Source organism: Sinocyclocheilus grahami, unplaced genomic scaffold, assembly GCF_001515645.1.
Source record: "Sinocyclocheilus grahami isolate Dianchi unplaced genomic scaffold, SAMN03320097.WGS_v1.1 scaffold152.1, whole genome shotgun sequence".
NCBI lineage: Eukaryota > Metazoa > Chordata > Actinopteri > Cypriniformes > Cyprinidae > Sinocyclocheilus > Sinocyclocheilus grahami.
In genome coordinates this window covers 1,657,326-1,675,158 of record NW_015505331.1, presented here as the reverse complement: position 1 = coordinate 1,675,158, position 17,833 = coordinate 1,657,326, and the positions used below count along the sequence as shown (strand labels likewise).

Here is a 17,833-nt window from a genome sequence, read left to right as displayed (position 1 = left end):
CTCTACCTCTGTTTTAAATGGTATTTAGCTCAACTGTTACTTGAATATTTGCTAGCGCACATAATTGTGTACTCTGTGTATTCCCTGCAATATTTGTGATAATACAAGATAGCTAAGCTAAGTTACTGTTTTTACTTTTAGCACAGTTATTTGAAGTATCAAATAAGGCCTTAAAGTTAAAATTATTTCAGAGACATTGAAGGTTTGAAGCGTTCTGCCTGTTGAAAAGCTGCATTGTGTTGGAATAAACTGAATTAGTGTGAGAGAGAATCAGTGATGATTTTGCTTTAATGAACAAATATTTTTATAATAATTAACAATGTAATCCAGTTTAATATAATCTATAAAATATAGTATATTACATTGTTACTATATTGTATATATTACATTATATAATACTATATTATATAGTATACTACACTCTCAAAAATGCTGGGTTAAATATAGCCCAGCGCTGGGTTAAAAAGGGACAAACCCAGCTATTGGGTTGTTTTGACCCAGCAGTTGGGTTCAAAACAACCCAACCGCTGGGTCAAAACAATCCAATAGCTGGGTCAAAACAACCCAACCGCTGGGTCAAAACAATCCAATAGCTGGGTCAAAACAACCCAACCGCTGGGTCAAAACAATCCAATAGCTGGGTCAAAACAACCCAACCGCTGGGTCAAAACAATCCAATAGCTGGGTCAAAACAACCCAACCGCTGGGTCAAAACAACCCAATAGCTGGGTTTGTCCCGTTTTAACCCAGTGCTGGGTTATATTTAATCCAGCATTTTTTAGAGTGTACTCTATAATATTATAGTCTCATATGATATTTATAATACTGTAAAGTTGTCAAGTCTTTATCATGTTACTGAACTCTGTCAACTTTTTTATTTTTTTAACATCACAGAATGTAATAGAATAAATGACAGTTAAAAAAAATAGCATTTACCACTTGTTTCATTTTTCAAATCTGTGAAAAGAGCTGACTGTTTCAGATCTGTTTGTATCTTACAATAAGGCATGAGCTGGTATTGATGTGAAGTAACGTTCAAAAATTTGGGGTCAGTAAGATTTTTTTTTATTATGGAAATGTAATATTTTTATTTAGCATGAATGCATTAGATTGATCAAAAGGGACAGTGAAGATTTTTTTACATTGTTAGAAAAAACTATTTCAAATAAATGTAACCGTTTTCAACATTAAGAAACGTTTCATAAACACCAAATCAGCATATTATAATGAATGATCATGTGACACTGAAGACTAAAGTAATGACTGCTGAAAATTCAGGATTGCCATCACATGAATAAATTACATTTTAAACTATATTAAATTAGAAAAGTTATTTTAAATTAACATTTCATAATACTACTGTTTTTACTGAATTTTAATCAAATTCATACAGGCTGGGTGAGCATAAGAGACTTATTTAAAAAACAAAAACAAAAAAACATTGACCACAAATGTTTGAATGGTAGTGTATGTCCATTAAATCAACTGAAATACAGTAATTGCGCATATAATTTACTTTAAAGCTAAAATAAAATAAAAAGTCAATTTTAAGTATCCCTACAGCTCTCTTCTGGTCTTTCAGCGAAGGGATAAGAGGAACCAGGGCCAATTATGAAGTCACTTGGCCAACTTATGCTGTTAATGTGTGAAAAGGAAATGAGCAGCTTTGGGAAGCTAACTTTTGAAGTGTAATTTACAGATTACAAAGATTTACAAATTTACAGTTACAGATTACAAGTTACGCTGTTTTAAATATAAGTAGTGTAACTATTTCAATTATTTTATTAATGTAATTGATTACATTTACTTTTTGATTACTTTCCTAAATTTCTAATAATTGTTTTCATCCGTTAATAATTTTGAAACATTTAAACCAGGCAGGGTTAACCTTACAGTATAGCATTTAACACAGATTACTGTCAGACTTCTCAAAATGCTTCATCACTTGAATTAAGATTATAGTCCCCACACAGTCCCCACAAAATCAGACTTTAACAGCTCTTTTTGCTTGATCGTTCTGAGGTTAAATAGAGATTTAAAATCATAAGATACAGATTGATAGCTATGATACTGTTTTTGAAATCAAATCTTTGCATAGCTATGACAGGAAACACTGGCATATAACTATGCTGTAAAAAAACAGTTAATCTTAAAAAAATAAAACATATACATTCAGGTGCATCTCAATAAATTAGAATGTCGTGGAAAAGTTCATTTATTTCAGTAATTCAACTCAAATTGTAAAACTCGTGTATTAAATAAATTCAGTGCACACAGACTGAAGTAGTTTAAGCCTTTGGTTCTTTTAATTGTGATGATTTTGGCTCACATTTAACAAAAACCCACCAATTCACTACAATCTGTATGTGTCGAAATATTCAGATGTAACCCCCTTTTCACAAGTAACTGTAATTTAATTACACATTTTTTACTCAGTAACTATAACAGATTACAGTTACATTTATTTTGTAATTAAATTACGTAATTCTGTTACATGTAACTAGTAACTCCCCAAAACTGGACATGAGCACTGGATCTGCTTTACTGGGTTGCATACAATGGCCTGGCCCACCTTTGCCATCGGCATTAATTTGACATGCACACTTAAATAAGGGATGAAAAGGGACACACACTGAATTCTGGGTACAAAGAAAACTCATTATACAAAAAAGCTAAATATTATACACAAAAAGGGTCATAACTGCAGCTGCAATTACTGAAATAAAAGATAACTGTGATGATTAAGGTTTTTATTTATCTCTTTATTAAATGTTATGTTCAAATGTTATGAGAGATGGTCATAAAATGATGTAACATGCATACGTAGAAACGGTCCTAATTTAAAACAGTCATATCCTTAGAGTTATATGATGGATAAGATGATATATGATGATTTACACGTCTTCTTCCACAGGCTGACCTGATTTCAATTTTAAAATCACCTGTGAAGTAAAAAGAGAATGTAAAAGAAAGAAGAATGTGTTCACCAATAAAAAGGTGTGATTCTGATGAATCATGAACATACCTCTTTCAGCTGAGCGATTTCCTTGCTGTCTATGTTCCTCTGAGCATTGTTGGTGATGGCTTTCACCCGAGTTGCATAGCTGTAAGACATAAACTTATTTTAAAGTGTGTATTACTGTATATACTGTACATTGTATAACAACTGAAAACTTAAGTTTTAAAATGTATCAAGCAGTCTTTATGCTCCAAAATTGTATGGGTTCGCTTGCTCAATATTTCAAGTTGAGAGCACATAATTAACTTATGTAGCGTCTCGACCAATCTGACACACTAATTTTTATTTGATTTAACAAATCAATTATTCATTAGATTAATCATCCTTAATTTTCAACTTCTTGGTTAGAAAATTAATATTTAAAAGACTTTAGGACTCAATTAACAAGTCAAGTCATGTCATAATTATTTATAGCACTTTATATACAATTTATAGAATGTTTCAAAGCAGCTTCACATTAACAATAAACAGGAAAATGTTGTCAAAATCATTATTCAGCTCAGTTTAGTTTAATGTTGTTTCAGATCAATTCAGTATCTGCAAATTTCGCAAAGTTCATCAATTATATATGAAAAGTTCAATATAGTTCAAAAGTTCAGAAGGCAAAAGTGTCATTATTCACCTCAGTTTAGTTCAATAACAGTGTCAATGTTGCAAAGTGTGGCTCTCAAATTTTGTTCTCATCTGATGACAGCGCAGTTAACTTGATTAAATTACTGAATATTAATAGTCTTTTAAATTCCAGCTGAGCAAGCCAAAAGTGACATGGAGTTTGTGCATGTAAGGTACAGGCGAGGTACTTGGTTCTCACATGAGTGAGGTGAGAGTTTCGTCCAGGTTGCAGTCAGAGGGAGAGATGTTGAGGAACATGAGGGTCTTGGCATTGCCGCCCAGTGAGTGCTGCATGAGCTGGGTCAGCTTGTTGTTACGGTAGGGCACATGAGGCTGCTCCATTGACAAAGCCGAAATTACATCTCCAAGGGCACTCAGAGATTTGTTAATAGAGTTTGCCTCCTGGGGAAACAAACATACACAACATGTGGGACAAACAGTTTGTTGTGAGAGGTGTTAGAAAAAATCCAAGACAAAAGTTGTGGGTGAAAATATTCTCGATTAAAAGTGGGGGAGAATAAAAATTGAAGTACTTAAGGTTACTTTTAAAAATGTCTTTGCCTTAACAAAATATTAAGGATGTTAAACAAAGTAGAAAAATAACAGAAACACTTTTCAAAGTAAAACAATTTAAATTATTAAACAACAGTCAAGACGACAAATAGTATTTGGACACTTTCTGATGGTCAAACTTTGCCTGTTTATGCAAGTGTATTCCTTTTTACATGTTCACTGTAACAGCAGAAAAAATAACTTTTTGTTCATTATTGTTCAAAACTTTTTGGGGACACTTTAAATCAGCTCTAATATTTTATTTGTTCCAAGCAACCTTCAGCTGGTCATCTTTGGCACCAGTTTTTGCTGCTCGTTCACTTCCTGCCAGGTCCACCAGACTGAGCTTCCCGAAACTCACGCTCCCATTGGTCAGATTCCGGCTCTCAATCATGATGCCAATGAGCAGGTGAGAGCGGGAACTCTCTACGTTCATCTCTACAAAAAGATATAATAAAAATGAAAATATTTCCAAATGAATTTTACAGTAAAAATAGCTTGTGTAAACTTGTTTAATCCAATATAGGATAGATGAATTAATGGATGCATGCATGGCAACTGCGTGTATTTTTGTGACTTTGAAGCCCCCTACAGTTAAGTGAGTAGAATTCACTGTCGTAAATATATCACTGTCGTAATTCCAATGGATAGCTGTAATGTTAAACTCAAGGGCCTCCTTCTTTGTTATGAAGTCGGCATCAGTGCCAGGTCATCATGTTCTCACCATGCACTCATACTGAGTGTAACAAAAGCAATTAATCCAAACCATTTAACTGAAGTCTTTTAAAGTTTCATTAAGCTCATACTTGTGGCCGCAATGTGGCGGTTTGCACAGCCCTGCTCAAATAATGCAAAGAGTTCGCCAGCGCTGGCTGCCTCTTTTGTCTCTGCTCCCTGGATGAACACAAGCCCCTTTCTGTCCCTCTTAATTTCGATTCGCTTGCTGAAAGCTTCAGTGGGGCTCACAAAGAGATCCTGTAGGCGCTCGTTGTACAGCTCCAGCATGTAGGCTGAAACCTGAGGACGGACAAAAGAAAGGAGTTTAAAGACTATTGTACAGCAGCACAGCTCAAGAAACACATACTAAGTGTACCTTAAACTCAAATTTAGACTCATTATCCTGGATGATCTCAAAGATCTTGGTGAAAGTTCTGGGAATGATTCCTGGGTTCCTCCGATCTCTGTCTCCAACCATTGTGAAGGTTTTTCCTGAACCCGTATGGCCATACGCAAAAATGCATACGTTAAATCCATCAATCGCACACTGGATTAGCCTAGGAAAAATGAGTGTCTGAGCATCTTCATCTTTGGGAAATCTGCACAAATCTCACATTTTGTTTATTTTAAAGGAATAAAATGTTGTTATCATTTACTCACTCTCATGTCATTCCAAACCATATCAGTTTATTTCTTCTGTGGAATACTGAATAATGAAAAATTGAAAAATTCTAAATAATGTAGATCTTCGCTCTTTTTAAAAACAATTATTATAAATGAAACCTCTAAAACTAAGAATATAGCAGATACGTCACATAGGCCAATATTATTATAATTTTATAGTGCTTTTTTGTAATTTTGGAACTCGACAGCCCCAGTCCTCATTCACTTTTATTAAACTGAATAGAGCACCCAGGATATTCTTCACAAATTCACCTTTTGTGTTTCACAGAAGAGGGTCATACAGGTTTGGAGCAACATGAGAGTGAGTCAGTGATGACAGAATTCAACTTTTGATTGAGCTATTCCTTTCATTTCCATGTTTAATTCAATTCCTTTGAATGTAAAGTATGTCTGGGTATCACACTTACCCACTGGACTCCATGAAGACCTCCTCCTGCGTGCACTCTGGGTTGAAGATCTTGTCAAACTGAAACTCACGAGGTCCTCGAGGGGTCTCCAGGATAACAGAGTAGTCATCAAGACAAGCGACAATGGTGTGATATCTTTTTGCCTGCTCTGCATTAGTCAATGGCCTTATTCGACAGAACACTCTGATTTTACCTGTACAAGACCAAACATAAAGTCAGAGACAGCCTATTTGATTACTGACTTAAGCCCTATTTGCACGGGATTAGTATTATCTGGGGACCTTGTGTGATTTTGAAATTACCCCCCCACATCTGAATTTCGTGTGGTGCATTCGCACTGGATAAGCGAAGCCTGTGATTTTACTCGAATTTACTGACTTAACTCCCGGATACCCGGATGTCAAGGCTTTGAGAATCCCGTTCTATGGTCCGGTTAGATGGATTTAAAAAAAAAATAAACTAATATAGTTTCGTGCGCTGTGTCATTTACATTTCACCAGGCTAAAATAATATCTCAAGCTTTATGCTTGATTTATTTGTAACACATTAACCCCAAAACCTTTTCAGCTTTCTCTTTCTGCAAATTGTATGGTGTAGGGATATGACAGCACCCAAAATATTATCAAACACTCCAGCTCATTTGCGGGGGAATTTTTACTTTACAAATTACAGACATGGCCGATTCGCACGCGATTAAGATCACAGACAACCTCCGCAATTATTACAAATGACTGGAGGTCACCAGGTAATACTAATCCCGTGCGAATAGGGCTTTAGAGGTAGTGCAGAATCTTATAGGCCTATTTATTGATTTATTCTGTGCCAAGACCTTGAAAAAAGCAAAAAAAAAAATTTCCCAGGTATAGACATAAACCCAGATTTTCAATGTTAGCTCAGATATTTGCACCTCATTGTACACTATCTTTTCAAATTTGGAGTTCATACATTTTTTATAGAAAAAACTGCTTTTATTCAGCAAGGATGCATTAAATTGATCAAAAGTGACAGGAAAGACATTTATGTTACAAATTATTTTATTTCAAATAAATGTTGTTTTTTTTTACTTTCTATTTATCAAAGAATCTTGAAAAATATGTATTATCATTTCCACAAAATATCAAGTACACTCGTTTCAACATTGATAATAACAGCATCAAAATGTGACACTGAAGACTGGAGTAATGGCTGCTAAAAATTCAGCTTTGTCATCACAGGAATAAATTACATTTTAAAATATATTAAAATAGAAACAGTTACTGTAATAGTAATATGGTAATAATATTTTACAATATTACCATTTTCTCTATATTTCTGATCAAGTAAACGAAGCCTTGGTGAGAATAAGAGAATGCTTTGTAAAACATTAAAACCCCAAAATTTTGAATGCTTGTGTGCATATCAAGAAGTCTTTGTGCGCTGTGTCATTTACATTTCACCAGGCTAAAATAATATCTCAAGCTTTATGCTTGATTTATTTGTAACACATTAACCCCAAAACCTTTTCAGCTTTCTCTTTCTGCAAATTGTATGGTGTAGGGATATGACAGCACCCAAAATATTATCAAACACTCCAGCTCATTTGCGGGGGAATTTTTACTTTACAAATTACAGACATGGCCGATTCGCACGCGATTAAGATCACAGACAACCTCCGCAATTATTACAAATGACTGGAGGTCACCAGGTAATACTAATCCCGTGCGAATAGGGCTTTAGAGGTAGTGCAGAATCTTATAGGCCTATTTATTGATTTATTCTGTGCCAAGACCTTGAAAAAAGCAAAAAAAAAAATTTCCCAGGTATAGACATAAACCCAGATTTTCAATGTTAGCTCAGATATTTGCACCTCATTGTACACTATCTTTTCAAATTTGGAGTTCATACATTTTTTATAGAAAAAACTGCTTTTATTCAGCAAGGATGCATTAAATTGATCAAAAGTGACAGGAAAGACATTTATGTTACAAATTATTTTATTTCAAATAAATGTTGTTTTTTTTTACTTTCTATTTATCAAAGAATCTTGAAAAATATGTATTATCATTTCCACAAAATATCAAGTACACTCGTTTCAACATTGATAATAACAGCATCAAAATGTGACACTGAAGACTGGAGTAATGGCTGCTAAAAATTCAGCTTTGTCATCACAGGAATAAATTACATTTTAAAATATATTAAAATAGAAACAGTTACTGTAATAGTAATATGGTAATAATATTTTACAATATTACCATTTTCTCTATATTTCTGATCAAGTAAACGAAGCCTTGGTGAGAATAAGAGAATGCTTTGTAAAACATTAAAACCCCAAAATTTTGAATGCTTGTGTGCATATCAAGAAGTCTTGCAAATCATTAAAAACATTACATGGGCAAAAAAAAAATGCCTGTAGTTGGTTTTCAGTCTTTTGGCATTCATCTGTATTACTGTTTGACTATTTGAATACAACTTTAAAATAGGAAAAAATAATGTCTGGGAAAGCAGTCAAGGGTCTTGTAGATATTTGGCCCAAAGCCACAGAATAAATAGTACATACCCACAAAAGGGACATTCCAGTTCATGTTGTATCTGGCAACAATTCCTATATATAGACATTTTTATGTCTTTAGTGAAACTGTATGACTGTGATATACTGTGCCTTTCATGTCCTCCACCATGTTGTAGTACTTCTTCCTCAAGGTTCTTTCAGCTGTGTAGTTTTCAATAATCTTCTTGTTTTCATCTTTGATTTGCTTCAACTAGAGAGACAGACAAGTAATATGAGGCCATAAATGACAAAAAAGAAAAACTTATCCCCTGCAATTCAATCGCTATGACATTTTTGAGAGCCTAATATTAGTTTGGATTATACACTGAAAGATATATTTTTCTTAGCTGCCGTCACCTCAGCTTGCAGTAACAACAACTGCTGCCCCACACTTTTATCAGTTTCAGAATTTAAGAATCCATTCTTTCGGAAATCCTCCTCAAATTTCTAAAAAGAGAGAGTAACGTCAGTGTGGAGTGAGAATGAGTGCAGAATAAAAGTGTGTGTGCCGTACTCTGACTCTTTCATCCAGCTCTGCTGTCCATGCCTCAGTCGTGTCAGTCTCTAGGAATCACACAGAAAGAAGTCGCTATATACAGTGGGTATAGAAAAGAATCACCCCCTTTTAAAATAATCACATTTTGTTGCTTTGCAGCCTGAAATGAAGACAGACACAGTTACAGTTACTTTTATCCAGGAGTATTTACTTAGTGCAACTTATAACATCCAAATGAAAGATAAAACACCAAAAAGTCCTTTGGAAAAAGGATCAACCCCTTGCGTCAGTATTGTTGAACCACCTTTTGCTTTAATTACAGCCTTTAGTCCATTGGGATATGTCTCTACTAACTTTGCACATCTAGACTTTGCAATATTTGCCCACTCTTCTTTGCAGAACTGCTCAAGTTCAGTTAAATTTGATAGTAACCAGACAGAGCCGATAGCCTTGTGGGCAGCGTGCTGGCATATAGCACCGTTTGTATGTCCTGAGTTTGAGTCCCGACTCAAGGACCTTTCCTGTCAGTTATGATCTGTCCTATCGTAATAGAGGCGAAAATGCAAAAAAAAAAATCTTAAAAAATAAAAATTCCTATATTTTGATAGTGACCGTTTGTGGACTGCAGTCCTCACGTCATTCCACAGATTTTCAATGGGGTTTAAGTCTGGGCTCTGACTAGGCCATTGCAAGGACATTCACCTTTTGGTGAATCGTTTGGTGTTGAGGCCAAACAATTCAATTTGATCTGCCTCAGAATCTTCAAGGTGCGTTTTGGCACCTTGACTGCATGTGGCCTTTCTTGAGGAGTGGCTTTTTTCTTGCAACCCTTTTTTTGTATCCATCTCCTGACTTGTGCCTGTCCACAACTTTATCCCGGAGACCTTTTGACAGTGTCTTGCCACCCATAGTTGATTGCTTGCTTCAGGTACACTACCAAGGGCTGAAATGCTCCAGGAAATCTCTTTTCATGCTGAGCTAATCAGAATTACCAAAGCTGATCACAGTTGAATGTTAAATGGCTTTGTGTGCCATTGAGAAGGTGATTGGCTATTGATTATACAAGTCATTTGGGGGGGGGGGATTTGCACCTCATTGTACACTATCTTTTCAAATTTGGAGTTCATACATTTTTTATAGAAAAAACTGCTTTTATTCAGCAAGGATGCATTAAATTGATCAAAAGTGACAGGAAAGACATTTATGTTACAAATTATTTTATTTCAAATAAATGTTGTTTTTTTTTACTTTCTATTTATCAAAGAATCTTGAAAAATATGTATTATCATTTCCACAAAATATCAAGTACACTCGTTTCAACATTGATAATAACAGCATCAAAATGTGACACTGAAGACTGGAGTAATGGCTGCTAAAAATTCAGCTTTGTCATCACAGGAATAAATTACATTTTAAAATATATTAAAATAGAAACAGTTACTGTAATAGTAATATGGTAATAATATTTTACAATATTACCATTTTCTCTATATTTCTGATCAAGTAAACGAAGCCTTGGTGAGAATAAGAGAATGCTTTGTAAAACATTAAAACCCCAAAATTTTGAATGCTTGTGTGCATATCAAGAAGTCTTGCAAATCATTAAAAACATTACATGGGCAAAAAAAAAATGCCTGTAGTTGGTTTTCAGTCTTTTGGCATTCATCTGTATTACTGTTTGACTATTTGAATACAACTTTAAAATAGGAAAAAATAATGTCTGGGAAAGCAGTCAAGGGTCTTGTAGATATTTGGCCCAAAGCCACAGAATAAATAGTACATACCCACAAAAGGGACATTCCAGTTCATGTTGTATCTGGCAACAATTCCTATATATAGACATTTTTATGTCTTTAGTGAAACTGTATGACTGTGATATACTGTGCCTTTCATGTCCTCCACCATGTTGTAGTACTTCTTCCTCAAGGTTCTTTCAGCTGTGTAGTTTTCAATAATCTTCTTGTTTTCATCTTTGATTTGCTTCAACTAGAGAGACAGACAAGTAATATGAGGCCATAAATGACAAAAAAGAAAAACTCATCCCCTGCAATTCAATCGCTATGACATTTTTGAGAGCCTAATATTAGTTTGGATTATACACTGAAAGATATATTTTTCTTAGCTGCCGTCACCTCAGCTTGCAGTAACAACAACTGCTGCCCCACACTTTTATCAGTTTCAGAATTTAAGAATCCATTCTTTCGGAAATCCTCCTCAAATTTCTAAAAAGAGAGAGTAACGTCAGTGTGGAGTGAGAATGAGTGCAGAATAAAAGTGTGTGTGCCGTACTCTGACTCTTTCATCCAGCTCTGCTGTCCATGCCTCAGTCGTGTCAGTCTCTAGGAATCACACAGAAAGAAGTCGCTATATACAGTGGGTATAGAAAAGAATCACCCCCTTTTAAAATAATCACATTTTGTTGCTTTGCAGCCTGAAATGAAGACAGACACAGTTACAGTTACTTTTATCCAGGAGTATTTACTTAGTGCAACTTATAACATCCAAATGAAAGATAAAACACCAAAAAGTCCTTTGGAAAAAGGATCAACCCCTTGCGTCAGTATTGTTGAACCACCTTTTGCTTTAATTACAGCCTTTAGTCCATTGGGATATGTCTCTACTAACTTTGCACATCTAGACTTTGCAATATTTGCCCACTCTTCTTTGCAGAACTGCTCAAGTTCAGTTAAATTTGATAGTAACCAGACAGAGCCGATAGCCTTGTGGGCAGCGTGCTGGCATATAGCACCGTTTGTATGTCCTGAGTTTGAGTCCCGACTCAAGGACCTTTCCTGTCAGTTATGATCTGTCCTATCGTAATAGAGGCGAAAATGCAAAAAAAAAAATCTTAAAAAATAAAAATTCCTATATTTTGATAGTGACCGTTTGTGGACTGCAGTCCTCACGTCATTCCACAGATTTTCAATGGGGTTTAAGTCTGGGCTCTGACTAGGCCATTGCAAGGACATTCACCTTTTGGTGAATCGTTTGGTGTTGAGGCCAAACAATTCAATTTGATCTGCCTCAGAATCTTCAAGGTGCGTTTTGGCACCTTGACTGCATGTGGCCTTTCTTGAGGAGTGGCTTTTTTCTTGCAACCCTTTTTTTGTATCCATCTCCTGACTTGTGCCTGTCCACAACTTTATCCCGGAGACCTTTTGACAGTGTCTTGCCACCCATAGTTGATTGCTTGCTTCAGGTACACTACCAAGGGCTGAAATGCTCCAGGAAATCTCTTTTCATGCTGAGCTAATCAGAATTACCAAAGCTGATCACAGTTGAATGTTAAATGGCTTTGTGTGCCATTGAGAAGGTGATTGGCTATTGATTATACAAGTCATTTGGGGGGGGGGGTGATCCTTTATCCAACTCAGTGATTCTGCTTTTTTATTTTCCGTGACATGGTGTTATATATTTCACTTGGATGTTATAAGTTGCACTGAGTAAATACAGCTGGATAAAAACTGTGTCCGTCTTCATTTCAGGCTGCAAAGCAACAAAATTGGATTATTTTAAATGGGGGTGATTATTTTCTATACCCACTGTACACATCCAAAAAGAGAATACTATTAACTTACACAGTTATCAATTTATCATATTTACCAATGACAGTTGGATTAGCCCCTGCTCTGATGCACTCCAAAGCCACCTGTATGACCTCATGATGGAGTAATCTGGCCTGTGATCCGTCCCCCACCTGTGGCTGTGCCCTGAATTATCATGTATGATTCAGTTAGCAGATGCTTATGTTCAAAGTTTGATAGTTTTAAGCTATATTCTAACTCTTAAGAAACCATGCCATGATCCCACATTTTCTGCTGTGCATCCTCTTGTTCCTCATGGCTCTTCTGGCAGGACTCTTCCACTGTTTGCTCAAGACTCTCTTTAATCTTTGCGTAAATTTTTTTGTTGTCTTCTGCCATTTGGTCAAATTGTTGTTTAGCCTCTGTCAGCTCAGCACAAACATAATGAGCCTGGAGTAAACAATGCAAGAAAGCTGTTTTGTTCTGTCATTATCAATTTGTAGGCCAGACTTTAAAGTTAAAAGTAGCATTTCTTGTTTTAAAGCACACAGTTTTATTTTTGGGGTGTGACTGTGTCAGTTCATGTTTGAGGTATCACTGTGTGCAATTTATGTTGTGGAACAAAACTCAATACATTTTACAAACCTGTTGTATAACAGCACTGAGGAGGCGAGCATATGCTGACAGTTCAACAGGTTCTGTCACACGCTCTTGTCCTTCCATGAGCATTGAGATCTCTCTCTCCCTCTTCAATAGGTTCTCCTTCAAAATCTCCAGACGAGCTTGTGCTCCGTCTAGTGGTACATCTGAGTCACTACTGTCCTGTTGGCAGAGCAGAGTTAGAGCAACAGTTCAGTCTCACAGAAATCATACATTGCCTCACATCAATAAAAATCAGTGCCTGGTAAATACTACAACATGTCTTGCTTTCTAACTCTTTGCAGGGAATCTTTCGGAATGAAGATGTTCTTCAGAGCTGGAACTGATGTTTTTATTGATTTTCCTACCTTTTCTTCAGATGTGTTTTCAGGTTCTTTCTTCTCCTGAAAGGCCTCGAGCATCTCCTGGACCTTCCCCATCTCTGCCCTGGCCAAATGCAGCTCCTGCAGTGCTGTTAAATAGACTCAAACATCTTTCTTCACTTATTCTGACCTTTCATTGACATCTGTCATTTTAATCCTGTAAACAGCGCACAATATTATACAGCTCTTACTTGATGCCTGGTGGTTGTGAAGGAGGTCCAGTCGGGAGGAGAACAATTCCATCATCTTGTTCTGTAAAAGTTTCCATTGATGCTAGTCTCTTAGTCTCTCTCTCGCTCTCTCTCTATATATATTAATATATACAACACACACACACACAGTATATATATATATATATATATATATATATCACACAAACAGTATAGAGTATGTATGTATGTATGTATGTATGTATATGTGTGGTGTGTTACCACAATCTGATACCTTTTCTTGATCCCATGAGGCCAAGTCTTTTTGGTTCCTCTCCTGAAGTATTTTGTGTTCCCCCTTAAGTTTTTCATTTAGATCTTCTAGTGTCTGATCCCAGAAAAATGAAATGTTACCCAGTAAAAATAGCCAGATGACAGCAATATGACACAATAATTAAGTAAATAGACATATAATAAAAATGCTATACTGTACACATTACATCATGTGTTTCAGTTTATTCCTGAATTAATAATTACATCTACTATGTTCAAGCCAATGAGAATTTGGAAAAGGAAGGAAGTAAAACCAATATAATGATGCTTGTGACTCACCCTGACCTTCTCCTCCCAGTATGCATTTTTTCTGGCCACTTTTTCCTGGTAAATATCTAGGATTCTCCTCAGGGTGTTAAGCTTATTTTGGAAACACGTCCTCATTTTAAGAGCTGTTTTTTCCTGCACACACATAAATTAAGCATAAAATCACCAAAATCACCTTATTATTTGTCTGACTGAACGAACAGTAAACAAGCCTATCACCTGATTTTCTCGTGATGCAATGAGAAAGTTCTCCTCCAGTTCTTGAATCATCTCCTGATGTCTGCTCTTCATTGCAATCATATCATCTGCTACCTGTTGGTATGGTAACAGTCACATAGACCACTCAAATACAAAGTGGCCATTTTATTTTTTAAGTTTTTACATGATCGTCCCCTAGAACTGTTAAAACTTCATATTAAAAGAGTTCACCATTAAAGCTTTTATTGAAGAAAAAAGCCACTTAGTGAGTCTTTTTAAGCCACAATATCAATTGTTTTTGTGTAAAAGTGAATCATTGTGGCCACTTTAATAAATGTAATTGTAATACCGAATAATGTCTAGTATAATTTTAAAGTAACACATTTATGGTTTTGTGTTGATGAAGAGGCACCTACGTCAAAATGTTGGGAAACACTGTTGTAGTTGCCTGCATACTAAATTTCTTGAATGGGTACATTCTTTAATGCTAACAGTTCTGCATTGGGCAAACGAAACAAAAATGACACAAGGTGTGTACTGGAACCTGTTAAGATTTGTCTTTTTGAGAACTTGTATGAATTCTGGGTTTTGGGTTGTTCAATAATGTGTGGTCATGACTCATGAATGGGCCTTGAAGAACTAAAATCACATGACATCAGATGAGGCGTCTCATCCCCACCCTATGGCCCCAGGACAACAGTGGGAGTGACGGACATGTGACTAGTGCAACAAGCAACTCTTGGATAACAAAAATAATATGTGTTCTTGACCAACACACACTGGCTTAGGTTACATCTGATGGATAAATCTATTCATAAACATAACAAGAAAACAATGCAGAGTACACAATAGTCCATGAAGGAGTGACATCTACATACTTGGGTTATGCATAGCTTGGCAGAGTCGTATGGGATAAACATCTTGATATCCACTGGAGCCTCATCTTCAGGATGTCTTACACTTGCACTCATAGAAGACACATTGGGTGCTGTGATTAAAATTGGATGGAAATGAATGAATTTTGATCGGAATTTAAGTATGCCCAATCTTCACTGGCGGGACCTACCTTTGCCACTGCGTTTTGGACCACGGTGGCAGTCTGTGCCGATCCAGCGTTTGAACGTATTCCATTTGAGTCTACCTTTCCTCAGCCATGAGACCTCACATTTAGCTGCACCTTTAAATATTAACATGCAGTTACAGTGACACTTCACTCTTCAGGCTCTGTTGGGGAGTCTGGAACTTATTTTACAAAGCACTTCCTCTACATGGGGATAGATCAGTGACTGCCTTTTGTCTAGTATATGCCAGACAATAGGGGTTAATTAGCTAGACTGGTAATTGAGTCATTTATCTTATATAATCAGATACACACACATATCCAATTAAACAATACCATTCAAGTATAAAAATTTATTAAATCATTTGTTTATACATTTTTAGAATTAATTTTAAATATTAATTTATTTTTATTACGATTTTACAATTTTACAGTTTTACATATACATTACATAAATATATATAATATATACACATTATTTTAGTTTTTAATTATTAATTATTCCTTTATTTAAAACTAAATTAACTGATTAAGGTGTTTAATTAACAGCCGAGCACAAAGTAATTGTATGCACTTTATTAAATAAACAATTACATAACTATCATCATATTTCCACAATAGCACTGAATAAACCTTTTAAATTACCTAAACATGCCTGTACATGCCAAAAACACATCCGTATTTATACCTTGGGTTTGTCCACCCAAAAATGAAAATTCTGTCATCAATTACTCACCCTCATGTCATTCCTAACCTGTATGACTTTTCATTTGTCTGTGGAACACAAAGGAAAATATTTTGAAGAATGTTGGTAACCAAGCAGTTTTGAGTTCCATTGGACTTCCATGCATAGTATTTTTTGTCCACTATTGAAGTCAGTGGGACCCAAAACTGTTTGGCTACCAGCAGTCTTCAAAATTTGTTCTTTTGCGTTCCACAAAAAAAAGAAGGTTTGGAGTAAATGATGACAGAATTTTCATTTTTTTTGGTAGACTATGCTTTTAAGTACTTTAACACAGATTATTTTCACTTCTTTTTATGCAGTTTCTTCTTGTAACGTTTTCAGTGGCATAAACATCATGTTGAAACGCTTGTTCCAGATGTGCTTGCTTAAAAGTCAAAAAAAGAAAAATGTTAATATTTTTTTTCTTTTGGTTTATGTCAAGACGGTTTATGTGCCTTTTTAATGTCTTAAAATTAAGTTTACAAAATTAGGTAAAACATTTTAATTATATCATGTTATTTTAGGTACATAGTATTAAGATTCATATGTCATTAAGATTAAAGGTGTTAGTTTAAATGTTAAGCAAATATTAAACGATATTTAGATTCTGGGAGGTGACAGGAACATTCAACCCACCTCTATCTTTATCCTGGTGTAGGAGTGTATTATGGATGTTACATGGTCTACGCCACTGAACCTGTTCTCTTAGATCAGGCACACTGCCTGGCAGTTCCTCTGATGACACGATGGGATGAGAAAGTACCACTCGGGTGGAGACCACTGGATCCTCCTGATATCGAGAAAGGTCAGTGGTCTCCCAGGCACCTAGAAATAGTGAATGAAAACACTGTTTTAGCCTGATATAAGAAAATTAGATGTTCTTAGTCATCATGGTGTGGTTTTGGAAATGAATCCTCTCATTAAAATAATATTTAATAACATTTTCAAATAAAATCACCCCATTAATAGGGTCAACAGAACATTGATAAAGATAACTTAGTACTTGGGAAATATGTGTGTATATATATATATATATATATATATTATATACATATACACTAGAGTCTGATGACACAAAACTCAAGATGAACGGAAGTAGTAGGCACATGTGTGAATGTGATATTTACTTACGTTGCTTTGCTGCTGGGGCAACAGTATGGTTACGTAACTTCCTGCCCATAAAGTTCAAAGACATGGACACATTTTCTGCTCCAGAATTGACATACATGATGCCAGAGTGTTCGTATCTCTGTTTTGTTTGGAAATGGTACAAAGCACACATGTCACAATGATACATTGAAACACTGTTTGCAGGTTACACTCAGACGTGGCTGTACAGGACACCAGAAGGATTCCTTCACACTCACAAACATGCAAACTGAGCAATGCTGTTCAATAAGTTATATGCAACTTAAATGATAGCTTTTCCACAACAAATTTTAGGAATTGTCTCTATATGTTCCCTATCCATCTGAATATATTGATTAGAAAAGTAAAATCATCCCCCAGTGTATTTGATATTAAAAAGTGCAAACCTTT

At 35.5% G+C, this 17,833-nt stretch overlaps 1 protein-coding gene across 1 annotated transcript; it reads right to left on the bottom strand.

The window, feature by feature from the left end:
* Positions 1–2,822: 2,822 nt before the first annotated feature.
* Positions 2,823–17,532, bottom strand: LOC107592400 (kinesin-like calmodulin-binding protein homolog). The gene is made up of 22 exons (XM_016281900.1): positions 17,426–17,532; positions 16,931–17,119; positions 15,577–15,687; positions 15,389–15,498; positions 14,532–14,624; positions 14,325–14,447; positions 14,008–14,100; positions 13,755–13,815; positions 13,549–13,652; positions 13,187–13,363; positions 12,828–12,991; positions 12,621–12,727; positions 11,307–11,356; positions 11,150–11,239; positions 10,904–11,003; positions 5,992–6,184; positions 5,277–5,457; positions 4,990–5,200; positions 4,461–4,621; positions 3,831–4,033; positions 3,026–3,104; positions 2,823–2,942 (listed from the first exon to the last, which is right to left on the bottom strand). Exons 1-22 carry the CDS (start codon positions 17,520–17,522, stop codon positions 2,895–2,897), a joined length of 2,745 nt encoding a protein of 914 aa, XP_016137386.1. The 5' UTR covers positions 17,523–17,532; the 3' UTR covers positions 2,823–2,894.
* Between the last annotated feature and the right edge of the window lie 301 nt (positions 17,533–17,833).